This window comes from Emys orbicularis, chromosome 22, assembly GCF_028017835.1.
Source record: "Emys orbicularis isolate rEmyOrb1 chromosome 22, rEmyOrb1.hap1, whole genome shotgun sequence".
NCBI classification, from domain to species: Eukaryota; Metazoa; Chordata; order Testudines; family Emydidae; genus Emys; species Emys orbicularis.
The window spans coordinates 21,703,965-21,731,645 of NC_088704.1; the positions used below are offsets into that span (position 1 = coordinate 21,703,965).

Genomic DNA, 27,681 nt, shown 5'->3' on the forward strand with positions numbered 1-27,681 from the left:
TCGGCTCCCTCTGGAGATGGGAAGGAGCTCAGCGCCAGGCAGGATGGGGCCCAGAGCTGGGTAATGAGCTTGCTCCCTCAGCCCTGCCCATTTTCCAATTCCGATTTCTCAGAACTGAAATCCAGGGAGGGCAGGCAGGGAAGCCGTCTGCCGCTCTAGCCCCGTGGACTGCAGCCCATCTGCCCCTGACAAGAGGAGTGACATGGAGCACCGTAGTGCAGCCAAAAGCAGAAGAAACCAGCCACTCTTCAGCAGTTACTGGTCCTTTCACCTCGTACCTTGGTTTGGCGCTGAGGCCTTGTTTCCTGTGGAAGCTGGCCGAGCGCCCCCGCGCCACCTCGGCCTCTGGCACCAACACCACCACCTGAGGCGTCTGAACGAAGCATAAGCCATTGTGGACCCCGATGTGCAGCCGTCGTTCCTGAATGAGAACTTCGCTCCCATCCACCGTGGAGCTATCCTGGGAAACGGGCCCATTTCACCAAGGTTACATCACAGGCTGAAATAATCAACCCCACAGGAAACACGCAGCAGTGGGCTGGGAGCTGGGCTTCCTCCCCTTCCTTCCCCCAGCCAAGAAATGGCAGTGGAACAATCCTGCAGAAGCTGCTCCATCATTACGGCTGGAGCAGCCCTGAGCCTCCATGACCCCAGCCCCATCTCCAGCTCTGCTGGGAGAAGCTGGGAAGACCATTGCATTAACATTCCGATCACGCCTAGGGATGGGCTACACACTTCATAGGTCCTGCCTCTGCCACCCAAATCTGGCCAGCAGGGACTCCCCGTAGTGGCCTTGGAGAAGTGTATCTTTCCTTTTTAACATGCTTAAGCATGCAAGGAGTGCTATTCACATCCATGGGACTACTCCTGTGCTTAAATTTAAGCACATGCTTAAGTACTTCGATGGATCAGGGCTGAAGCACTTGGCGCCTGGCGAGATTAAAACCCTCAGCCGGGACATGGCACAATACGACATGGAGCAGAGCCCTGCAAATCCATTTTCATTTGTGAGTTATGTTTGCTCTTTGCCTGGTTCTCATGCCTCTAGCCAATGAAGTGGCATTTGGAAGATTAGGAAGGAAAATTTAGGCAATTAATCATAAAGTCATAAAAATGGAACCTGCCCCAGAGTGATTGCTAGATATTAAAGTGTTTTATCTTAACAGAAAATCCACAGCAAATATGACAAACAAACAAGGATTTTCCTCCCGGTCATTATTGCTTACTAAATTATATGATATTTGAAAATGAACATTAAACCTTAAAGTTCCTTTATCTTCCCATTAATCAAAACAAGTTGACCAAACTGCAACCTATTAGTGTTTGAATATTCAAAACATAAACCACGGAGAACAGCTTTCTGATGATCAAAAAGAAACCCAAGAAGTAAAATGCTAAAACATAATAAAATTACTTTCATGGTGGAAAATTAGCACACTATCCCTAAAGCAATCTTGTGCTAGTGCCATTTCTATAAATGTTTCTATTCTATACAAAAACAAAGCAATAGCGTTAATGTACTTTCTCCTTGTTTGCTCCTTAAAACTAAAATAATTGCCTGTTTTTTGTGTCTCAAAATAATTTTGTGGAAAAAAACAAAAGTACTGTAGCTGTTGCAAAATACCCAACCAAAAAAACCCCCCAGGCCCACTGCTAATTTTAAACCTTTCACATTCCTCCTCAGCTGGGACAGGGTAAGTGGTAAATCACTGTCATGTGAGATGGGCACAGACAGAGGACAATGCAGTTCATCGTGCAAACATGCCATTTTTTTGCTTCTCTGGTTTTTAGGGATTTTTTTTTAATCCTGGGGGGACAATAGTACCGAGAACTGGAAGCACTGCAGAAATAGCTCCTCTTTTGGCCAGTGATATTTCTATATTTCAAGGAAAATGGCTGTGCTTTAAGTCCCTGAATAATTATTTTAAATACTGAATCAGGAGCTTGTACCTAATCCCTCCTTTTTAGCTACCTGGGGCTTTAATAACAGGATTGTGACTGCAGGGATTTATATCACAAATGCTGTGTGATAACATCAGCTGTAGGCAATGCCAATACCACGCTCAGTGATCTGCTGACTTAGCCAGAAATAAAACTGGCAGCTACACATGCCTATCTTCTACCTGTGTTACCTCCAAATACTGCAGGGCTTAGGCATTTGCACAAACCCCACACTGATTGAGCTGTTCAGGGCAAAGGCTTCTTCAGTACAAGTCCTGTCCATTGTCTGGCGACAGAGTCTGAGACCAGTCGTATCAAGACTAGCCATTGCAGACAGATAAAGTGGCGCCTGCTCACCTTAACAAATGGGAGAAGTATGCCAGAGAAGGACATGCCAGTGCTCACTAACGATCATGTATTGCCAATGCATCTGACGGAGAATCTCCATCTTGTAGCTGAAGATTCCTGGGCCAGACACCATGACTGAAGCAAGGCTCGGGCAGATCATTACAGGGTTGGGAGTCTGAGAGAGAGCCCGGAGGCTTTAGAAAATTGTGGTGGCCATTCACTAGGCAGTGCTTCTTGCCCTTGGCCAGTACTGAGCCAGTGCCTCGCCATCGGGCTAAAGGGAGGTTGGTGCAGTCTTTGGGAAAAGATGTAAGACCCAGGTCTTGCTGTCTGTGGTCATTACATTTCCTAAGGTGCTTCTCACAAGTATAGGGAAGTTACTCTCTGGATCCTAGCCAGGTTCTCACTTGGCCAATCATATTGCACCTCCCTACACAACCCTTCAGTTAGATACGGTATTCTGCACACCTTGCTTTGAACTGTTGTGTAGCGTTGCTGTGTACTGTTAGACAGCTACCACGTTTCATCCCAGAGCTTGCACTTCAATGGTAGGCAAAGTAATTCATAGATATGGTTTATTCAATTGCCAGCAAAGCTATTAATATGCATCTAGATGAAAACCTTCTTATCAATGTCAGTTTATTAACATGATAAAAATACCAAGATGATAAAGGAGTTACTAACGTTGCCATGATATTTACAGTACCTTAAGTAAACGCTCACTGTTGAGTAAATCCAGCAGCTCTTCCTCAAATTTTTCTAATGAAGGGTACAAATTAATGGACAGTTTGTCCAAGTACCACGTGACTGATTTCATGAGGTGGGGTTTTCGAAAGAAATCATCTGAAAAGACATCCAGCCATATGTTACACTGCAGTCACCCAAAGAACGTAAAAATATCACAAAATATGGCCTTGATATTCAATCCCATTCTCTGACCAAAGCAGACAATACAGCTGAAATACGTGGTACTCACATGGAACTCACAATAATGAGCCCTCATCTTTCCACAGCTAAAATTAATAAACAAATGCTAACTTCGGGAGAAGTCTATTTTCTCCTCCAAATTCCTCCAGAAACAAATTCTACAATCTAGTCATTAAAAGAAAGTAGATTATAAAGGCAAAGGAACATCTGTTACTTCTTCAGCTTAAGTATCAGAGGGGTAGCCGTGTTAATCTGAATCTGTAAAAAGCAACAGAGGGTCCTGTGGCACCTTTAAGACTAACTGAAGTATTGGGAGCATAAGCTTTCGTGGGTAAGAACCTCACTTCTTCAGATGGGAGCTTATGCTCCCAATACTTCTGTTAGTCTTAAAGGTGCCACAGGACCCTCTGTTGCTTTCTTCAGCTTAGTTTCTTTTTACATCTTATACTCTTCTCCAGCCAGAAAGAAAGGCAGCTGTACTCCTCCTCCTCCTATTACATCTGCTGTGAACCATCCTGAGTCTAACACACTAGGGAAGCCAACAAGTCAGCCTGATAATTTAACTGGTACCAAGGTGGGGAGCCCCAAGTCCACAACAATTATCCCTATGCACTCGCTTGAGAGAGAGCTAGAGTGCCACACAGCAATCTGAGGAGAAGAATGCATATTCAAGCGCCAGCATGAGCTGCAATGGGCGGAATGCTCTTGCAGTTGCATATTCAAGGAAAGGACAATGAGGGAATATGTGACAGCCAAAAATATTGGGGGTGGAAGAATAATCCCTTCTTGTTCCCTGGACTAGCCCATTCCTGGGTTATTTACTTCCCCACCCAGCTGCATCACCACTTTTTATATGCACGAGGCCACTACTTCCAAAAATGAAATCTACGTTCCGATCCAGAACAGCCAACGAGCAAGAACAGGATAAGGATGACATAAACTGAATGCAGCTGTCCATTGCCCATCTCTCTCCTGACTTCTGTTGTTCTAGCAGGTCACGGTATCACTAGAGAGTCTTCTTTAGCCCAAGATACCCATTCATCTAGATCAGGGGTTCTCAAACTGGGGGTCGGGATCCCTCAAGGGGTTGGGAGATTATTACATGGGGGGTCGCGAGCTGTCAGCTTCCACCCCAAGCTCCGCTTTGCCTCCAGCATTTATAATGGTGTTAAATATATGAACAAGTGTTTTTAATTTATAAGGGGGGGTCCCACTCAGAGGCTTGCTATGTGAAAGGGGTCACCAGTACAAAAGTTTGAGAACCACTGATCTAGATTAATAGAGGCTGGAATCACATGGCTCAGACCTGCTCCATGAATCCAGACTGACTTTGAGCAGAGTGTTTATTAAATTTGCAGCAGCAAGCAAAGAGTTTTGAGCCAGAGAGATGGGAAGTAGTGGATGTTTAAGAGAACCTGGAAAAATTACTTTGACCGACCCCCTCAACTTTGCTGGCAGTAGCAGGAGGAGGGATCATACCGGAGTCCTTTAGATAGGAAGGCAAACACATGCTTCGGATAACCCAGACCAGCAGCTACTCTATTGTACAGAATTACATTTCACTTACCAAGACTGCCTTGGGGGAAATGCCAGAAAGGATAAACCCAACTCCAAGCTGTGCAAATTCTTTGAGTGCAGAGTGGTAGAGTGACAACAGCAGATTTAGAAAGTTTTGCATGGCAGGGCTTGGAAGGAAAACTGAACTTGAGTGACCCCATACTCTACTCTGTTTTGGCTGCACTTTGCTAATGGGCAGAGAGCCGAGCTAGGCTCCGTGATGATGAAAGACACAAATTGAACCATGGGTCACAGGAAGGGCATGAAATATGAAGCTATATAGAAGAAACAGTTAAAAATGGAACAGCCAGTCTCTAGCATTGACAACTGCAACCAGGACCTTTCCAAGCACCTAAGCAAACAGACCAAGGTTTCATGCAAATTTAGAAATTCAGAGATCATTGCTAGATTAAATATGCAAATAGATAAATAATGAACCATTTATTTATGGTAAGTATTTCCATGGATCTTGGTACTGCGGGGTCCCACCAAGTCCACCATTTCCCCATTATTAAAATAATATCAGTACGTCACATATAAATATCCCTTTGTCACCCCAAGAGAGCTGGACTGTACAACTCTTACTCTCCTGAGTGAGCATTTATTCACAAGAGTAGTTCCTCTGACTTCCAATACCCACAAGTTTTAGGGAGGGATTTCTACAGTTTAGTCCATGGTGAATATCACCCATATATTTCCCACCAGACAAGCCTATGGCAAGTATTCTGAACTCCAGCTGTTTTATTTTAATCACAGCTGAGTTTTCTCTTGCCCTAAAAATACAAGGCTAAGCAAGTTACAATTCTGGTCACTGCTGAGGCTGTCAGTCATTCCCCCTTGCAGGAACTGGAGGGGGCTGCAAGTTTTGGGAAGTGAAAGCAAAAATTAAGGGGTAGGAACACCTTCCTTAGGAGCTTTTTCCACAGAAAGGCACCTGGATAAGATTTTATCCTCCTCCACATGACTCACAGTTGAGCATTAACAAACCTACACTACGTACTTAAAAACAAACCCTGAAGTCTATAAAGGGCCTGACAATAGAATTCAATAATACAACATCTCAGGGCTAGTCAGAGCTGCAGGAGCTGTGAGGAATGAGGAAGTTCATAACAAATTAGTGCTAGTGAAGCGAGAATCTGCCTTAATTTGATTTTAGAAACCAAATATACCTTCCTGATTTCATCTACTCTGTTATCTGAAGAGTCAGTCTATCAAATTACAGGGTACATTTTCTTTAAACTTCCCATTTTAAACCAATTTCAACCACCCTGTTCCTTTATGTCCAGCTTCCAAGCAATATTTATTGCTTAATTCTTTTGCTTAAGGCAGGGGAGGGGAGAAGAGCAGAAAGAAGAGGAACTTGTTAACTTTTCCAGACAAAGCTTTTCTCGACAACCAAACAGCAAGAAATCACTAGCCTTGTTTTAGTAATGTTGTTAGGCTTTTAAAAATGAATTAACTAACTGAAAGCAAAGATGTGACAGGGAATAGGCAGGATGAACAGCTCCATGCTTGTGTATTGGTGGGCTATTTGGTAATAACACTACTACATTTATACTGAAGTCAGATGTTTACAAATATCCCTGACTAACCTTATTCAGGGCCCCAGTTCAGCCAGAACTTAAGCACATGCCTAACTCTAAGCATGTGAGTAGCCTCACTGAATGAATGACTGAATTAAATTAAATTAATTGAAAGTCAAGATGTTAAAGGCAATAGAAAGGATTTCCATGGGATTACTCACAGGTTTAAAGTTAGGCATGTGCTTAAGTACCTTGCTGACTTGGGCCTGGTCTACACTACGACTTTAATTTGGATTTAGCTGCTTTAATTCGAATTAACGCTTGACCCGTCCACACAACGAAGCCATTTAATTCGAATTAAAGAGCCCTTTAATTCGATTTCTGTACTCCTCCTCGACGAGAGGAGTAGCGTCAAAATCGGTATTGTTAATCCGAATTAAGGTTAGTGTGGCCGCAATTCGAAGTTATTGGCAATTCAATGTTATTGGCTACCCACAATGCAACGCTCTGGAAATCGATGCTACTACGGTAGCTTGGACACACACCACCGAATTAATGGTGCCTAGTGTGGCCGAATACATTCGAAATTATAAAATCGGTTTCCTAAATTCGAATTATATAAATTCGGATTAATCCTGTAGTGTAGACATACCCTTGGAGTCAGCGAGCGATTGTGTCTCTCATCATTGTCTTCCCTCTGCAAACTGCTTCACTTTCCACTGCTAGTCAGATTCAGAGGCCACCCCCGGGAGGCTGCAGCTGATCAAACTCTGGTTGACGGAGGCTGACGACTGTGTGAGTGTGACTGCAAGAGGCTGCGTATTGCTAACTGTGTGGCCACGGGCTTGGGGAGGGTGTATGGAACTCAGCTGGACTTTCCCTTATAACACATCTACCTGATGCACCTTTGCCGCAGCTGAGCTGTATGTAGGTGAGCGGTGGAGATGCACAGCCCCAGGTGATCAGCTGGTGTCTGTAAGGAGGATGCTGAGTGCACTTCCTTACCACCAAGCAAAGAACCATTCTTCCTCTGCAGGACGTTAGTGTCTATCTCCCCGCCACACTGTACCTACCCTAAAAAGCAACAGAGGGTCCTGTGGCACCTTTAAGACTAACAGAAGTATTGGGAGCATAAGCTTTCGTGGGCAAGAACCTCACTTCTTCAGATGCAAGAAGAAGTGCATCTGAAGAAGTGAGGTTCTTACCCACGAAAGCTTATGCTCCCAATACTTCTGTTAGTCTTAAAGGTGCCACAGGACCCTCTGTTGCTTTTTACAGATTCAGACTAACACGGCTACCCCTCTGATACTTGTACCTACCCTGTATACCTGAGCAGCTGATTTAGGGTTACGGGGAAAAACAAAGAGGAGCAGGAAGCAGCGAGCTAAATTTTCCCTGCAAGGTACCTCTCAGACTATCAATGTACTGGTTTGGTTGTTTGTTCTGCCAATTGTTTGACTGGTAGCTGAATTTGCAAGTAAAACCCAGCAGGCAGATTGGTAAGGCTTTGTGTGACTATAATGCCTAAAACACAGTTCCCCTCGTCTGCCACAAGGTGGGACTGATGCTCTGCAGCTAGAGGCAGAGCTCAGAGGATGTATAAGGATACTGGGCTATACACTGAGGAAATCATCTAAAGCCGCAGGGAAATGATGTCTCCCTCCTGCTGGCAAGAGCAAGGAGCTCCAAAGTCTGGAGCAACGGGAGAGATTGGAAAAGAAAATCCTTTGGAGACATGCATTATGAAGAGTGGCACTACTCCAGCTTTTCAGATTACTGGCTATTTACTAGCCACAGTTAATGCACTCACAAGGCAACCTGGCATCTCCAGAGCTGTGTTATTGCAACCATGTCATTGTGAAGCTCTGCATGTGGTGACTGTGGCTCTTGTAGGGAGCTCCTTTGCTCTGGAGATCTCACATTTTCTGATAACGTGATGGCTGTGTCCTCAAAGAGAGGCATCCATGGGAGTTATTATTAGAAGGATCTTCTAAGCAGAGGAAGTCACCACTGAAGAACTGATGATCTTGTCTTTATCCCTTAACTTTTCTGAATCACATGGAATTAGCCACCAAGCCACCACTGAATGCAGAACTCTGAAAATTCATGGGTAAAGATTAGTAAAGCTTTGGTGTATCAGAATCATATCCCACTGCCCTTGCCAAATCTCCACTTATCCAGAACAATGCCGTGAACAAGGATAACTTTGATACAAGCTATAAAGATCTCTCCTAAGGCTCCACTAACTGACTGGCTACTTAAAGCGCCCATCATTCATCTATAGCAGTTTCCCAGGAAGAGAAGCAATTAGCAAAAAAGGGGACTAGATTGAAATGATTCTGTGTCCCTTTTAAGGATTAAAGATACAAACTGTTGTGATTACATTTGTATGAAAGACAAAAATTCCAAAGAATGTACAAAATACTTCCAAGATATTTAACCTCAAGAAAACAGTATAACAGAGAGGCAACTGGAGTCTGAAACTAGAGAGGAACAGTTTAAGTTAGACATTAGGAAACCTTTTATTTTCCCAATACGAGCAAGTAGCCAGTGGAGTCGATTCCACAAGCACCATTCATAGATGTTAAGGCCCAAAGCGAACTTTATGATCATGTAGACTGACTTCCTTCACAACACAAGCCGAAGAACCTCATCCACTAATTTCTGCATCAAACCCATAATTTCTGGTGAAGCTAGAGTAGATCTTTCAGGAAGATAACCTGTGATGGAAAATCTATCACGTCCCCAGGAATCCAAGCTGGTCCAATGGTTAATTACAACTGTTAACATTCCATCAACTGGATAGATCAGACACTTGGAAGAAACTGTCCTTTGAAATCCCAGGTTCAAAGGGAGACCCCAGCCCCACAATAGTTCTGGTCCTTTTAGTCAGGCATCTGTAAAAGCAAAGCCCGGCATGCTGCCTGGGAACAAGGATGTTATTTCAAATAAGAGACGTCATTTTGCTGGGTTACTGTATGTTCCCCTGAGGTTTCAGATTAGCACAGATTAATATGCCTGAGCTTTTGGGAGCTCAGGGTGAGCTTTACACTACCAGATCATTTTTTTCTTTTTATTCCCCAAAGAATAATTCATTCTCTTCAAAGCTTCACAGTGGGGTTTCTCTTAAATTACAAATGCTTTTAAGCTACATATTTCATTGCCAGTGTAAATATTTGAGGTTATATAGTCCTGCTTCTAGGCACTGGACAGCTGGGTTGGGCTCACTGTCAAATGGTCAAGCTTATTCAGCTCCCGGTGGATGTTTAAGGTGTTAAGAAATGAGATAATTTACGAAAAGGGGATGAATGGCTGGCTGCCCCTGGTAGCCCTTTATTTTCTCTTACCTTAATTCCCTTTGGCACTTTTTTCACCAAACCATTTCATCCCCTCCTCCTCCAGAACAACTTGAGGTATGTCTCCAACAATTTACACTCTTTGCTTCAGCCTGCTCTCAGGGCAGTTTATTCCATGTATTCAATACCCTTTGCATGAAGCAATTTAAGCCAAATTCCTCAATGACTCCTACGTGCCTTCTCTTCATTATTATTATTGATGTGCAGTGTCATAGCACCAAGGGGCCTCAAACACTGCGCTAAGTGCGGTCTCTGTAAAAGACACGTGTTGACCAGAAGACTCCAGCCTTCTCAAAACCATACGACAGGGGGGAAGGAGGGTGACAAGTTCTCTACTACTTTGATGTGCTACATTGATGAAGGAGGGAATATGTCTAGAGGTGAAAGCAGGGGACTTCGAACAGGGAATACTGGGTTCTAATTCTTCCTCTGCCACTATCACTTCACCTCTCTAATGCCTCAATTTACCCAGCTGAAAATGAGGATATTTACCTATTTCACAGAGAGATTGTGAGACTCAGCTAATTAATATCTATAAAGAGCTTTGAATCCTCTGATGAAAGGTGTGACATACATTCAAGGAATCATTATTTCTCGTCACATCCATAATTGCACTTACTTTCCCTTTTCCTGTAGATCCGTTTAGCAGTCTCTGTGCTATCATTTAAAACACACTAGGACAAACTCATCCCTAGTCTCGTTCCCATCACTTCAGAGCTGATTCACCAGGGATAAGATTAGCCCAGAGTTAGGTCATTTATCCAGCACGCCCCCGTGCTTTCGTTCCCTCTGTGGAGGAGACAGATGCTAGCAGATGATTCATTCCCAGAAGTGGCACCTGATGCCTTGTCAGGCTGCACAAGCAGTCGTGCGGATGTTACGTATGGGGCTGCGATATGTTTAGGCTGTTGATGGGCTTTTTTCAGCTTCTGTTAACTATCTTTATACCTCTTTGACTTTGCTGTATTAACGGGCTGTAATACATGATGATATCAAGTCATATGATTGATCCACATGGACTACTGAGCTTTTGCCTCTCCCATTTCTCTCTCAAAAATTTCCCACGACTGATCTTATCCTCTTATTATTATTCTATCTTCCCTTCCCTCCAACTCCCCATTCAAAGAACAGGCAGAGCAGTTTGCTTATTTTCTTTTGTGCCATTCTCAGTGGCTTTTCAGGAAAGCTAACGCCAAAGAGGTGGGTCTTAAACTTTCCCTGAAAGCCGTCAGACTTTCATCCTCAGCTCCTGGGGCAGCCAGTCCTCAGCACACTGGCTGGCTGCTGAAAGGTCTGTTCCCAGACCTACTATGATCAGCCTCTCTAGTAAGAGTTCCTTTGTCCCGGAGCAGATCTCTTTGGGTATGCATTTCTTTCAGTGGAATGCCCATTCCAGTTTCCATCCTATAGCAATTGGTCTCTGTGCTGCATCATTCCCTGCCTCCTTGCCCATCTCTGCTCTGTGACTGTGTTTGTCAGTTCAGATCCACAAAAGCGAGATGCACAGACTGAGAACTAAAAAGAAAAAAGAAAACTAAACATCTGTGGACATTAATATCTAAGGTGTCTTTTACCTACAGGCCTATTCTTCAATCCTCACTCACCTAAACAGTCCCACTGGTTAACACAACTATTACCATGATGAAGGGATGCACGACAACCCCTCATGTGTATTTAGTCACAATCAGCGCTATCTCCCCTCCCAACACTTGGATCAACAGTCCAGGTAAAGTGCCCTAATTAAAAGAGGCCAGGCAATAAAGGACACGGCTTTAAGATGTAGCAATAAACATAAGATCTTGTTGTAAAATCATGAAGAACTCAGGTATACTGTAACCCATTAGGTCTTATTTTTTGCCAATGATTTCTCCATATAATTCATAATAAAATAACATAACTTAGTCCAATAAAACCAGCACAGACTCTGCCGTGCTCCGACAGGCATCAGCAACTCAAGCAGATGTTGATTCGTAAAAACTGGCTGAGCAGTTCCACTGTTCAATCAGCAAACTATAAACTATTATTGCAGGGTCTCTATTTACAAGCAAGGGATATGCTGCAGCAGTGAGACATGAATAATTGATCGTGCTGTTTGTTAGCAGGCTCTGCTACCCCAGTCAAAGCAGAGCTAATGTTCCCTGCAGCCAGAGGGAAGTCGCATGAAAACGATTCTGGCAGGAACACGTGCTGTGGGTCTGGTGTGGGGTTATGGCTCCGGGTCACAATCACTCCCTTCTCGGCTGAGATTCCAGAGGCACTAACAGAAGGAGAAACTAGATTTGTGACCCTTATTGATGGTGCGTTAGCCTCTGTCCTGACAATTGGCAGGTCAAGGGACTGAAACTGGCCTGAATTATCTCCCCCAGACACATTAATGTGGATTTCCACCCACAACCCCCTTCCTACATGGAAGGAGGCGAGCTCAGCTGCTTATATGGCACCATCCCCTGGGCCACATGAAGGCTGGTCTGCACAGGGGAAGGTGGGTAGGGGAGAGTGGGCAGGGCAGAGATAGGGCTGCACACAGTCCCACTCTCTTGCCCAATGGAGTCTAGGTGAAAAATTAGAGGCCAGGGTTGTATTAGCTTTTCTGTAGAGCCCCAGCATGTGGGGCCCAGGCACTGGAGTGGCAAGGAGAGTCCAAAAGGGCCATGGTGATGGGGGTGCATGCAAGGGATACTGAACCAGACCTGGTGCAGAGACGCAAGACTCTGAGCAGATGGCTCTGACCTCCCAAAGTACCTGGGGGCATTCATGAAGTTTGGCTGCATTCCTTGGCCTATCCATGGGAAGGGTGGCAAACTCCACTCTCACCCCCGACAGAATAAGAGGCACACTGGGAAGGGATCCCACAGAGATTTATCCAGGGATAGTCCAGGCTTTCATTATCACGTGTTAGTGAAAATAAATGCTTCCCAACTGCTCTGCAGTTTAGCATTTTACAAGGGAACGCTCCCTAACCTCCTTGTTTATTGGAAAGGGGCTACCAATGATGAAAATGTAGAACACTGTGTACACAAAGCTGCTGCCTTTCAGAACAGCAAAACATCACGTGTCCATAAAAACCCACCTTCAGTTTAAAAGCCATAAGAAACCCAAGGAAATGTCCACCGGGAGGTGACACAGGCTGCAGAAGAGCAGGCCCAACGGACTCATCGGCGAGTTGTTTTATTAGCCATCGACAAGGTTGGCTGCACCTCAGCAAAGAGCTGAGTCAAAGTGATTCTTGCTCGGATGGCCACTGAGAGAGAGAGTTGATGTGAAAATCCTGCTTCTCTTGTTTATTTCTCAGAGGAGGTGTCGCTGTGGCTCTGTTGTGGGTGAGCACAACATTTTCACGGCTAGATTTCTCATTTATAATCCCTAATTATTGGCACTTACAACAACAGCCCACGCTGTGCGTCACACACTCTGTGTTGCAGGCACTGCTTGCATCTATTCAGCGCCTTGGTAATTGATGTACTGCGTTAGTAGAGGAAAGCAAACGCATGTGTAATAAAGCCACATTCACCTTGAAATCCCTTCCCATTGAAAACACCCAGATGAGCACATTATATGCCATACACAGGAAAACACTGGAAAACACTCCTCTTTATTTAACAGCAGCAACCCGACTTTTCTAGCTGGCCTAAGCTTCCCCTTCCCCTTCAAAGTAACAGTACTGGGGTGGAGAAAACTGTAACATTTCCCTGATGGTCTCTCTTATGCCTTCTGCGCTGCTACTATTCCTCCGGGTGCCAAGGAAATGTGTGTCTTTGTCTGCTAGGCTGTGGCAGGCTTTTCTTGGGCCCCACATCTGGCACCTGGTGTATTTAGCAGGAGCACACTAGTTGTGTTGTAACGAGAAGCAGCTGGTGCATTTGGCAGCTCAGGTTTGACCACAAACCAGCAACAGAAGATGTGCGTAAACGTAAAATGGGTGGGTCTGAATCGCCTCCGGCTCACATCAGCATGAGCCCATTGGCCTTCATGGAGCTGCTCCCACTTTGTGAGGGTGCAGTGGCTGGGAGAATCAGGCCCTATAAATAAATACATTTGTGCAGTGCAGTGCGTTCTGGGCACCAGATGTTCTGCAATAATCCCTCCCCCATTCCCTTCAGCATCCCCTTCCCTTCTCTCCATTCCCACAGCCCCTCGCTCACTCCCTGATTGGGGGACCAGAGGTCGGCTCGTCTCTTTCCATCCCACAATGGTCACACTGGCTGGTGTGTGTTTCAGATCTCCCTCCGGTAATAACTGGTGGGTGGAGAAGACCTGGGGCCTGTCTCAGAGAGCTCACAGGGCTTTTTTCTGCCAGTAAGATAAAGTCCAGCTGAATCCCCAGATCTGGCAGGCCAAGTCCATAATAATACAAATGCCCACAAATCTATAAGCCGGCAGAGTAACTCACAAGCACTATAGCTTGGTGTGTGTGCTAGGCCAACCTTACTGTCCTGTGGTCTGATTTACACATGCAGGAATCAGAATGAAAGGATCCCTTACTTGTTTCTCCATGTGTTAGCAGCAAGCCAGGAATTTTCTGCAGCCCAGACACCAGCATATTCTCAGGGAAGAGGTGATACATGGTCTCGAGGGGCGGGTGTGGCCTTAAGGTGTACTGAAGGTGAGTGTTCTCTATCACCGTCATGTATTTATTCTCTAAAGAGGGGAAAACATTATGCAATATCTGAAAAACACAGAGAGACAGACTTGCAATAGTGCTGCCCGTTGGAGAAGCTGATCGAATGATGGTGTCAATACACGCCCACTTTATCAGCAATGCAAAACCTATTTTTAAAAAGTCTGTTTTCTTCATTAATGAATACGCAGCCTTTTCAGGCTTAGCTTTGTTAAGAGTTCTGGGCTTACAAATCCTCACACTGCAACTTCAGGGTAAGTGGAAACAATGCACAGGCTCTGGAAGATTATGATTAAGCAACTTAAAATTACTTGGATCTACTCTCACTCAGCTGTGAAGAAGTAAGAAGAAAATCCATCCCTTCTTCAATAGCACTGCAACTAAATGCTCTTGTTTAGGTTGCTCCTTAATCTTGTGTGTTCTATTCAAGTCCCCATCTAGGCATATCTTCAAAAGACCAGCATCTGAGTCCCATTCAGAAAAGAACAGGGCCTGCACACAGCTGAGCTGGGGTGCATTATGGTATTTCTGTGCCATCTTAGTTCACAGTGAAAGGCAAAATCTTAATCTATAACGGCTGGCAAAGACTCCCTGGGACACTTGTTTTAAATTGAACTTCCCGAAACTTCTTGTGCCAACTTTGCTCCCTCTTCGTAGTAAAGCATGAGATGGGACTAGTGAAACTGGCTGCATCTCCTGCCGTTTCACTGCATGCATTCAGAAGGGCGACCCTTTTATCTTTCTGCTGCACATCTTTGTGTCATGAGTGATTCATTTTGATGGGAACACATTGTGGTGGAGGTTCGGTTTCCCCTCTGGAGCTGAAATGCAGGAATCAGTGGTACACACCCTGATACCCAGCATCTCCCAAGTGCTTTCAGCATTCTAACAATGGTCTCTGCTCTCAAGCTGCTGAGACGTATTTGCTACTCATGGGCTTCTCACTGAACATTACAGCAGCCCCTGCGCAAACTGGAAAAACTAGAGTGCTTTCTTTAAAAAATAAACTAACTCCTTCCTAGGTGATACATTATAACTGCCTCTAGTGGCTGGGATCCTGAGCACTTGGAAAGGAACATTACTCACATACAGGTTATTCCTCTTAAACTGCAATAAACACAAGCCACCTTCTCTGTGTAAGGCTTCAATACACAGACAGCAGACAACTTTCCAATGGGCAGTCACAGCTGAACTAGTGTTCATCATTTTTCAGACATGGTTATTGACCAGCGTCACCAGGCAATCACAACACCTATTTCTGCCGCTTACCACTGAGGCTCAGTCTCTGCATTAGTGGACATGTATTTGCTTTGTTTGCTAGTACGGCCAGTATTGTTTTCCTTACTAGGAAAGAAAACAGTCTCTAGAAATGACTTTTCACAAAGACCCTCTATCCTGGGCAAAAAATGCTACCTGGCTTCTAACTCAGGAAAACAAATCTCTGTGGAACAGCAACCAAGCCTGAGCTACTACGTTTTGTTCCAGTTACATTTTGCTTTTGAAAGCAACTTTAAATCCACCCCCTTGCCCATTTCCTTTGAGCAAACTGTAGAATAAGTTACTCGAAAGTTGCTAAAACTGCTCAGTATATTTCTCTCAATGGTCAGTTTTAGAGGTGGGCCAAAACCATAGCCATGTATTCAAATCCACATTGGCTCCCCGCATTTTGACAGCCTGGGTAAGTTCAGTTAAATGGGACCAAGAACCAAACACCTCCTAGGTTTGAATCTGCAAAATAAAAACCTACCAAACAAGGTTTAGCAAAATTAAAATGACCCCTGGTTTAACCTGTTCTGATTATGTGTATATGTTTTCCCCAGTTTCTAGCAGCAGATATTGGAGTCATGCTGTCATCATTAATATCCTAGTACTGAAAACCCCCATGCGTCCCTGATATTTGAAAAAAGGAAAGCGTGTGTCTGACTAGCACACTAGGAGGTGGAAATACAATGCAAATCCTTCCACGGACTCTAATGGGCACGGGATTGGACCCTTCGTCTCTGCGAACAGGAAAACAGCCTGGTGGTGGGATGCAGGGCACTGGAGAGCTTGTAAAAAAAATGGTCTTTCAAACCAAAACTGGTGAAAGTGCAACTGAGCCTCCTTCCTGCTTCCTCTTCTGGGACAACCCCAAGGGCTCTCAGGGCGATCGACCGCCGCCCAGCTTTGCTACAGTTCATCTAGCAAATTCAGTACCGACCTTCAGGAAAACAGTGCACAAAGGGACAAGAGCCAGGCATGTTCAGAAAGACAAGGTCCTTGTTACATGCTTTGCACGGCAGCTTGCTCTTATATTTAATATTTTATACTACACTATTCCTGCTCTGTGGGCCGTGTTCAATCAATACATATATATAAATAATTGAAGCCCATTTGTGTTTAAACTGCTGTGTCAGGTTTTCTTGCCAGTATCCATAGAGGGACCTTTTTCCATACATTGCCCATCTTTCTCCTCTCCCTGCCTGTACAAAATATCCAGTCTGGGCCGGATTGAGCAGTCAGCGGAGTGCTGAGCTCTGCTGGGGTCATCTAGCCCTCTCTCTTACAGAAGTGGGAATTAGATATACCCCCATGGTACACAGAACTATCGGCACCACTGACACGTGGTCTTCCTCCAGCTCAGGGAGGACATTTGGCACTAGAAAGGACAGATTGTGAGCCCATTTCCCAGGCAAAGGATATAGAATCCCTCCTTCTTCCTTCATGACAGCTTTCTGCTTAGCTTTAGCTATCCATGTTTTTAGTCTGGGTCTTTCCAACTGAAATCCTGAGGTGGCTCACCTCAGTGTCTCTGTAGTGGGCTGCCTACTGCCAGGTGAGAGAGAGAGAGAGAGTCAACTCCTGGGCTCACTCACTCATTCCCCTGGATGTGGTGTACTCAGAGAACTCCTCCTGCCCTATAGCTGACACGTGGGTGATCTAGGAGCTCTGTAGGTCAGCTCGCCTGACCAGCCCTCTCTGGAGCCGCTATGGTGCAGGATTAAGTGTGAGAGGGAGACACGGTCGGGGAATCCTCCACTGCAAACTAGAAAATGCAAACTTGTAGACTAGAGGTGAATCTGCGTGACAGAGGCATGCACCAAGCTAGATTCAGACTCACTGCCATGCAAAATACCTAGAAACCTCTTAAAGGCTGGGTGGGGGTTTGGTGGGCAGATTGTTTGATACACTATGCTCTGGGCTCGTTCTGCCTTCCACAGCAGATGCGTCAAGGATATTATTTGCTTGTTGAGAACTGACAATGGTCTTGGTGCTGTACAAGACCCTAAATGCAGACTCCATGCCCCAAAGAGTTTACAAATCCTGCAGAGACTCACATCCACGGTTAACTTTATTCATGTCAAGCAGAGCCAACCGGACGACTCACGTATGCTAAGTTGAGTCCGTGTGGAAGTCTCTGCAGGATCAGGGCCTAGCCAGTGGACATGCTGTCAGGGGATGGGATTTGATCGATGCAGCAGAAATTAAGCCCCTTTTCTCCTTACGCCCCAGCAACAGGCCCTTGCATGAACGACATCCGTTGACAATGTTGTAGAGCACGTTGTCATAGCTGCGGCTACTGGCAGCCTCGGCAAAGAGCCTTGGGGTGCTGCCAACCCCACTGCCCAGGAGCAAGAACTGGCCCTGGCCTCGAACAGGCTGGCACACAGCACAGGGGCATTTCACAGCAACCATCCAGCACCCTTGTCTTCTGGGCTTTTCTTCTGATCCATTTTGGGTGGCTAACCCCGAACCTGAGCAGCCAAAAGCTTGACACACTAACACAGAAAACAGCCTATGCTACACTGAGCAAACAAATCAGCAGACGTGTTACTGAGCAGCCCAGGAAGCAAGTAAAGTAGAAAGCAGTTCTATACGCTCTTACGTTCTATCGGGTCCTGCAGAAGGGGGTGCAGGAGCGCTCGCGGTGTCCCATGATACAGCTGGAGCCTAGAATTAAAGAGGAGCACAAACCAAACATGGCGGTTTAGATGGCTACATTCAAAATGAATTTCCCACAATAGTTCTCTTGATCAATACACAGCAAACCCCTGTTCCAGTCCCGTGTACTCTCCGCCAGCAGACTGGTCTCCTTAGAGCCCTGAGTAGGAAAGGAGGGCAGGTGACTGAGATGCCAGGTCCTTTGCTTCAGGTTGATTCCCCAGGGAGTGGACATAGATATTCCCTTGAAAACCTCCCTGGTTTGAGAAGCTTCCCCAGTGGCGATGGCTGGTGGGTAGGCAGGATCCAGGGTACAACGGGGGTCACACTGGGTATTCACAGTGAGCCTGACAATGTCAGCCTGACAAAGTGAAGCAGCCACCTGGAAAGGGTTCCGAGAGCCTGGCCTATCACGTGGTGGGGGGATACGAAAGGAAAAGGAAGCAGGCCGGGCGGGAGAGTGTCTCCTCTTTCCCCTGGCTGGCGAGGACGGTGGGCAGCTGAGCTGCTTTTTTGGGGGTTATGTCTTTCATGCCCCAAGTGTTGGGTGTGGTGGTGTTCCCCTTCCCAGGTGCGAACTCAGCTTACAGTCAGCCTGGCTTCACGAATCACAGCTTAAAGGCAGAAAGAGCTGCCTTCCTCTGGCCCTGGAAAGGGGGGCTTGGCTGGGTCAAGGCTGTGAACTCTGCACACACGCGGGACTGCACATGGGCATCGCTGGCCAGGCTACAAATCCAGCAGCTGCCCTCACCCAACCTGCCACCTCAGGCCTGTCAGCTGAGGTGAATAAAGGCCCAGCCACAAGCAGCCAGGGCAGCTGTAGTCCATGCAATCTTCATATATGTAGCCAAGAATGCAAAAGGCTCAACCATAAACCTGTTTAAAGTATGTATCTGACCCCCATGACTGGTGTATCCTCATATGCTCTAGTTATCCCCATTTTAGAGATGGGGAAACTGAGGCACAGAGAGACGAACTGACTTGCCAAGTTCACACAGGCAGTCTGTGGTGAAGCAGGGTTTCCAGGTCCCAGGCTAGTGGCCTAACCACGGGACCATCCTTCCTCTCTAAATGGAGAGCAATAATTCCATGTTGCCATAGAAACCTGACTCCACCTTATAAAATGCTATAGCGACTCACAAGTCCCGCTGTCCCTTGCAGCCAGCAACACCTACCCTCTGTCCTTGGTGGCCACATCTGTTGGCTCTGACTTGCTGTTGAACAGGTGCAGAATTCCAAACCCACAAGACAGATCCTGGTGGGTCCCCTCTCGCTTCTTGGCTGCAGCCACCACTTCCACCACGGCGACGATGCTGGGATGGTTTAAAGATGTGTGAAAATAAATGGTCTGGGGGAAGAGAAAGAACATGGCAGATTTTAGACCTGGGTGGAGTAGCTGTTAGCAGCTTAACGCATATTACAGTTGGAGAGTAAGGTCCAGGTATATTCAAAATAAATATCCAGAAAAATATCCAGATTGTGAAATGTAGCACTCTGCAGAATAATCTCCAATGGGAACTGATGGAAGCTCCATTGCAAATGAGCCCTGGGGTCTGGGAGGATAACTAACAGTAATCTGTCATCTCCCACACACTGTCACTAGGGAATATTTTTTAAAGGGATCCTACTAGAAAGTGTAGAGTTCTTGGGGCCCGTTTACCAGTGGGACTTTGCCTTCTTATGTCTGCGCAATGCCGAGCATATTTTGGGTACCACTGTAATAATAAAAAAAAAAAAAATCTAACCTTCAGGTCAGGTTGATTCCCTCCTATGAAGAATTAGCCTAAGAGCTGGGACTGCGAGAGAAATCTGTGCTCTCTTAGTGTCTATTATCACCCACTCGTTTAACTGGATAGTCGGTCTGTGCCTCTGAATGCCCTCCCCTCTCCAGTGTAGATCCACCTGGCCACCTTGAGGCTGGACTATTGCAAATATGCTCTGTCTAGAGAACGACCCTGCAGGTCGTCCAGAAACTACAGTTAGTTCAACAGACAGGAGCCTGCTGGGATCACATCATACCATACGCCACCCACACGCTGCACTGGCTGACAAGACCAGTACTGGTCTCTACTTTTAAAAGCTCTATACAGTCTTGTATTTAGCTTCTCATTACACTCCTCCTTAACCGCCTTGGAGGGGCTCTTAGAGCTGCTGGCAGCCAGGGCTCATGCTCAGTGGGGAGAGGGGAGAGCACTCAGATGAAAGTGCCTTCAGGTGTAGAATTCCCAGCTGTCAAAGATCCAGCAGAGCTCGAATTTCCCTCCTGAGGTGAGCGCTCTCCTAAACTGGAGGAATGGCCCTGCTTGCAGGTTCCAAGAATGGTGCCACCAAGTCCTCACCACCCAGCACTAATACGTTCCAGAGGAGAAGTGATTTGTGCACTTCTGTCCTACGGAATTCAGCTACCGTGTGCACAATGCCACATGGGAATGGCACCTAGGAGCAACCCTGCCTCTGTCCTGTTCCCCAACTTACATTGAGACATTTAGGACTAAAGCGAGTAAATGTCACAAATCCTGAGAATGGACAGCATTGTTAAAGTGGCCCAGTGGCCCAAACAATAAGGATCAGTTATTCTTAAGCTGCAAACGCCATACAAGTATGGTTCAAAGGTTTCAATTGACCTGAAGGTACCATTGCGAGCTCTAGGCTAGAAAAGCAAAGTGACTGGAAAAATCTAAGGCCAATCATGACCTTCACCTACGCTGATGGGAAAGAGAGTCGTCCATGAGGAGCAACAGTATGATATGGACCTAAGAGTACGGGGGTGAGGGGGAAGAGAGATGTCTGCCAGCGACATGACTGAAAGCCAGGCTAATCTTTCTATTAAACAGTTATTATCATGGTGTCACCAAGAAAACAGTTACAGTAATCACAGACTGTCAGGAAGGGATAACAGAGAAAGGCATTAAAACATCATCCCAGAAAAATAAATCATTATTCTATTAACTTTTATTGCAAAATGATGAAATAATGACCACTAACTGCTGACAGGTGGCTGGACCGAGAGAGAATTATGCTTTGGCTTTTGCAAAGAATGAGGAAGCTGTTAAAGTAGATCGGTTATAAAATTAAGTTTACCATTGTCTCCTTAAATGCTAATAAAAGTTTTACTAACATACTCCTCTCCCTTAAACTCTGCTATAAAGTAACAATAATCATCCCAATTAGGGGTCACCTTGAGATCATCACACTTCAGCTCTCTGGAGCGCTTTTTTTCTCCCTTTGCATTTTCTTGTAGAGAACTAAGCTATGCCCAGTTCTTTGGTTAATAAATTGCCAGAGGGCAATCTGTGCCAGAGAAAAAGCTTGGGAGACGTTATCTCACGTAGCCAAGAGTTCAGAATGTATTGGGTAGGAACTGAGGACCTGATTCTCCTCTTGTTTACTCCAATGTAAATCAGGAATCACTCCACTGTAAGCCAAAGTAGTGCCTAGGAGAATCAGGCCCTGAATCCCTAAAGGGGAGATAAAACGAGTCCAGTTCACAAATATGCGCACAGTGGATCTGATACAATGGAAGTCAATTGAACTTCCCTGGGCTGTGGATCAGGTCCCCTGCTGTTGCTCTAGATACAAATTAAACATCACTTGTATTTGTTTATTCCAGTAAGTATTTTGTACCTCATCCCATTTGTAATGTCAACGGGAAACTGCATGTCGTTCACACAGTTCAGAACTGTCTCCCCCATCCAGAAGGCTGGCTTCAGCTTTATACCAGCACTTTAATTGTTTGTAGCTAAAATATACTTCCAGAAGGTGAACAAAATTGTAATTGTTTACTGAGACAGCTTAGCAGTAGTTATAAACAAGGGCTGATGAGTTCTCCTAGGGGAAAATTATTAAATAAACTCAGAAATATGAAATTTGTATTCATCAGTTAGAATTACGTGATTAGAAAATTCAAATCAGGCTCAGCAAATTATCTGTAAAGGATTCATTCTTGTGACAGAAGAGATGATATTTTAATTCACCTTACCATCATTGCTTATCTATATTTGACTGTTACACTCCATGACGGGGTAAACAGATTTATAAATTATTTAAACACACTCTATTCTAATGCTTTCATCTTACACACACACAGGTCATTTAGCACTCGTACCATGCTTTCAATTTTCATCAGGACTAGCATAATCTAAAGTATGCACCAGATGACATGCTTTCTCTGAGACGTTCAGAAATCTTCAGCTAACTTCCTTGTAGATGTTTATGATCTCTTGAATGCCAGGTATTAGCTCACCTCACCTTGTATGAATCATTAGCCCTGCTCCTGTTTGTGAATAAAGATGCAATTTAAGAAGCCAACCACTTCTTTCCAAGGCAATCAGTATCAAAATAACCTAGCGACATAGCGAAGCCTATGTCCACAGCACAGCAGCATTTCCCTTTCCTATTGTTTGTTTTGCAACACTCCTTTGCGCCTACAGCTCAGCCCTGCTCTTTCTCCCAGGCGTCCACTTCAGTACAGCTTACCAAAAGCCCAACACATGCTGAATCTGCTCCTGATGGCAGTGAAATGCACCGTGGAGATTTCTCTTCAGCAGGAGACCAGACCAATATCCAGAGTGCTACACAAAAGCGAAGTCCCAGCAGCTGCTAAAGGCAATGGGCAACTTGTTCAGCTTCCCAAACAACCTCCATTTTCTTCCCCTCCTTTAGAATGCGTAGGGCGTCAGAGGGGATTAGCGGGCGTTGAACTAGGACTCTCCTCAGCCTGCAGATTCACAGCTGTTAAAGGCAGTGAGGAGAGGGGCCAAAAGGCCAAAGGGGAGCCCAAGACTGAAGGTTTCAGGATGAGAGAGCTGTCTTCAAGAATGGACCCTCTATTCTGCAGCCGGACTAAATCCGCACGTTGGAATTCACAGGAGGATAGTGACCCTGAGACCCCTCTACTTCTCTGCTTCTCCTCCTGCCTCAATAGTCACTGCTTTAGCATCTCCAACAACTCCTCCTCTCCCCGGTTCCTCTCCTGGGCTCCCTCCTTCTATCCCCCTGCACTTGCCCCTTAGGTGTCCTCATCCGCTACCATGGTGTCAGCTACCACTTTTATGTGATGACAGACAGATCCACTGATGTGCCCCCAGCTTCCCCCCTTCCAGCCAATCCAGGCTCTCCGCTGGTGTGGATCCCACTGCTGTCTAAGGCCCTGGTACTGGAGAGAGAACAGCATAAGGTGGCCCCTACACCCACCCACAGTTCTCTTGAGGTCACTGGGACTGTGTGGCCTTATCCATAAGAGGCAGTTAACCCTGAGGGTAAATCCCTTGCAGCCAGTGGAGTTACCCCTGGGATGAAGTCACGCCGTTATGTCATTGGAACTCCATGCAGCAGATCCTCGGCTGGTGTAAATTGTCAGAGCTCCATCGGTGTCACTGGAGTTCTGACAATTTACTCTAGGTGAGGATCTGCTCCATCTTTCCTCTAAAACGCACTCCTCTTTCCCTGCCTTTATCACCACGGACAGCTCCACTACCCCCAGGCCCACAACTTCAATGCTGCTGTCAGTGACTTTCTAGCCTTCTTCCCCAAATCCAGATGCACATACAAGTATGTAAACCATGGGACGGAGAATAGCCCTAGGCCAGATTTGTCCTTTTTTCCCTGCTTAAAAACCTGGGAAATTAAATGCACCATTAACTAAATCAATGAGGCATTAATGCAACACTGAAATTGTGAAATCAAGTACTTAAAAGTCAGGTAATTCAGAAATGTAAGGTGTTAGCCATGATGTTAACCAGGTCACATGGCATCTATGTAGTATTTCCTACTGTGGTTTAATGTAGGTTATTCCTAACAATGTAAGAGCATTATAAGTACATACTGTAAATTATACAGGATGTGTAATATAGTTTACTTAATGCTTTGGGGAAAACTTACGTGCAAAATAATAATTTTAATGCAACTTTAAGGTTGTGAAATCCAGCACTCTAATATAAGGAAGGTCCTAAAATTTAATTCATTAATTGAACAAAACGCACACACCTACTGACCTAGAATTCATAAATGCAACTTAGTTTACAACTTTCAGGTGTTTACAAAGAGAAAATGTGCCCTGACTCTGCTAGTGCATGAAATGCTGGTGTTTATCTCTACGTGTTGCATTATGTTTGCCTTACTGGTACATTTTTAAATTTTTAAAAAATCAAGACATTCAGTTGACTCATTATTCAAACAGCCTGGGAAGTAACGTATATGCCAATAACACAACTAATTTCCTTTATTTAAAAGAGTGTTTCAGCAGCATTAGATTTAGAGTCTTTAATCTATGCGAAATTGCACACTGGGCAATATTTACCATTAGAACTGGAAAACAAACATAATTAGCCACATCAGGGAAAAGGACGCCAAATCTCATCTCAGATCAGTGCCCATAACAGACAGGTGGATCTTCTCTTTGGCTTTCAGATTTGTACAAACACAACAATTACTCCGAGTCAGACACTCAGGTTGTTATACCAATTGTGTCTCTAAAAGTCTGCCCTAAGAAATTTTCCAAGTTTTTATCTAATATATAAGTGGGGAAAAATTCTCTTTAGTTGATTAAACTTGTAAAAAAAACAAACTGGTTTTATGAATTACAAATGTCAGGGTAACGAGAGGAAACTGCTAGGTTTGAAGGATGTTGTTAATTTACTTTCTAATTCATTTTCATTCCTAGAGTAGCACTGCCCTCTGCTGTCTGATCTCTACCATAACACAAGACGAATCTGGAAATTATTAACTATGTTGTTGTTGTAGCCCTGTTGGTCCCAGGATAGAGAGAGAGAAAAGGTAGGCGAGGTAATATCTTTTATTGGACCAACTTTTGAAGTTGGTCCAATAAAAGATATTACCTCGCCCACTTTGTCTCTCTAATCATTAACTTATGCCCATTACCTAACACCAGGATTAACAAAAAGCCTGGGTTTTGCATTGAAATTCAAATTGATTTGACATAATAGAGACATAATTGTATCCTAATGAGACATCTGAGACAAATCACAGCCATATCCAATACTCATTTGTAAGAATTGTTATTGTTCTAGATGTATAAAAGATATGAGTGAGCGCATATTTAGGAGAAGAATGAAAGGCATCCAAATGGTGAAAAATGAACAGCCCCACTGAAGCTTGAATGGGGAAAATATGCATGACAGAAGACACCAGAATCTGCAAACAATTAGGGCCTGGTTTTCAGAAGTGCTAGGCATCCAGAGCTCCCACTGCCTTTGCAGCTACAGCTGTGTGGGATCAGCACCTCTGAAAGCAAATGCCCAGCATAACAAACATACGGTTTCAGTGGGATTGCATCAGATATTACATGTGCATGACTGAGTCACAGAAATTAGCAGCAAGAAGACTGATTACGTCCCATCTAAAAACCAAGGGAAGGATTTTGCCATATATTTTCTAGTGTTCTCCCCACTATTATTTAAAAATAATCTGACCCAACCTATCTTTATCCACTCTGTATGTATGTACCCTACACTGTGGTGTGGTGCCTCCTTGTAGGATATTATCCCTGGAGAAAGAAAATTACCAGAAACCGTCCCATTTCCTAACAGAAAATACAAAATAGTCACATTATTAAAATATGTCAATCAAAGCAGTCACATTGTTATATGACTAACTAATAATCTGACTTTTAAGCTATTTTGGTAAATGTCTCCACAAAAAGAGCTGCTCTGCTGCTCTGAACTGTACTGTTCCAGGAAAGCATTTGTTTGGTCAGTAACCTCAGGACACCATGGGGGATGGAAGCACTTTTTCATCGACTGAGGCTGGATATAATCTCTCTTGGTCAGAAAATAGCTTACGCTTGTTAAAAAATTCCTTCTTTGTTTATTTAAAGTGAGGTTTTGATCAAGAACCTTGCACTGAAATGGAGAAGTTCTCTGGTCTATGCAAACAGCGGCATATGCAGCTTCTAGGATTAACTGTGCGAGCAGATAAAATTCAACCAGGTTTTCTCATTTCAAAAGAAGCACAGAAAAAAATAGAAAAGATCCAGACAGGGGAAAGAAAAATTATTAGAAGCAGCTGGGACTGACGAGGGAAGTGCCCTGTCATTGGACATAGAGACCAGTCATATTGACTGGATATATATCACCTCATGAAGGGATGCAAAGATAAAATTTCTAGACATTAAATGACTGCTTCTTGGAGCAGCTTCTCATAGAATTCGCAAGGGGAGAGGCAATTCTTGATTTAGTGCTAAGTGGAACATAGGATCTGGTCCAAGAGGTGAATATAGGTGAACCGTTCAGTAATAGTGACCATAATGTAATTAAATTTATCATCCTTGTATGGGGGAAATGCCAAAGAAACTCACTACAGTAGCATTTAACTTCAAAAAGGGGAACTATACAAAAATGAGGAACCTAGATAAATGAAATTAAAAGGAACAGTCACAGGGATGAAATGCCTGCAAACTGCATGGAGACTATTTAAAAACACAATAATAGAGGCTTGAACTAAATATATATCCCACATAAAAAAAACAGTAAGAGAACCAAAATAATGGCAAGTCAAAGGTAAAAGTATAATTAGGCAGGCCAACACAGAATTTGATGAGCAACTAGCAGCAACACTTTCTTTAAGTGCATCACATGCAGGAAGCCTGCAACGCAGTCAGTGGGGCCATTGGATGATCAAGGTGCTAAAGGAGCACTCAAGGAAGACAAGGCTGTTGCAGAGAAGCTAAATGAATTTTTTGCATCAGTCTGCACTGCAGAGGATGTGGGGGAGATCCCCACACCCGACCCATTGTTTTTTAAGTCACAGATGTGAGGAACTGTCCCAGACTGAGATGTAAATAGAGGAGGTTTTGGTACTCACCCAAGAGTTCTGAAGGAACTCAGATCATAGGCACTGACTCCGTGGGTGCTCCTGGGCTGGAGCACCCACGGGAAAAAAATGGTGGATGCTGAGCACCCACTGGCAGCCCGCCTACCAGAACCTCACCCTCACCCCAGCGCCGCCTGCCCGCTGACAGGCCCCACCAATCAGCGCCTCCCCCTCCCTCCCAGTGCCTACCGCCTGCCACGGATCAGCTGTTTCACGGCATCAGGAGGTGCTGGGAGGGGGAGGAGCGAGGGTGCAACGTGCTCGGGGGAGGGGGTGGAACTGGGCGGGGAAGGGGCAGGGCGGGAAAAGGCGGGGTGGGAAGAAGCGTGGGGGCACCTTGGAGGAAGGGGTGGAGTGGGGGTGGGAGTGGGGCCTGGGCGGAGCACCCCCAGCAGATTAGAAACTCGGCGCCTATGCCCAGATATGAAATTTCAGAACTACTAACTGTGGTATGTAACCTATCCCTTAAATAGCCTCTGTACCAGATGACTAAAGGACAGCTAATGTAATGCCCTTTTTTAAAAAAAGGCTCCAGAGGTGATCCTGGCAAGTACAGGCTGATAAGCCTAACTTCAGTACCAGACAAATTGGTTGAAACTATAGTAAAGAACAGAATTGTCAGACATCTAGATGAACATGATATGTTGGGGAAGAGTCAACA

At 44.9% G+C, this 27,681-nt stretch overlaps 1 protein-coding gene across 1 annotated transcript in view; it reads right to left on the bottom strand.

Annotated features, from left to right (window-relative positions):
- The window catches only part of NPHP4 (nephrocystin 4), a 99,094-nt gene that overhangs the window by 65,307 nt on the left and 6,106 nt on the right, over nt 1-27,681 (bottom strand). Inside the window, exons 3-7 of the mRNA XM_065421349.1 lie at nt 19,367-19,539; nt 18,136-18,200; nt 14,135-14,290; nt 2,996-3,132; nt 279-460 (exon numbers count right to left, since the gene is read on the bottom strand). Coding sequence (XP_065277421.1) covers nt 279-460; nt 2,996-3,132; nt 14,135-14,290; nt 18,136-18,200; nt 19,367-19,539 — 713 coding nt within the window. The remainder of the gene's footprint in view (nt 1-278; nt 461-2,995; nt 3,133-14,134; nt 14,291-18,135; nt 18,201-19,366; nt 19,540-27,681) is intronic.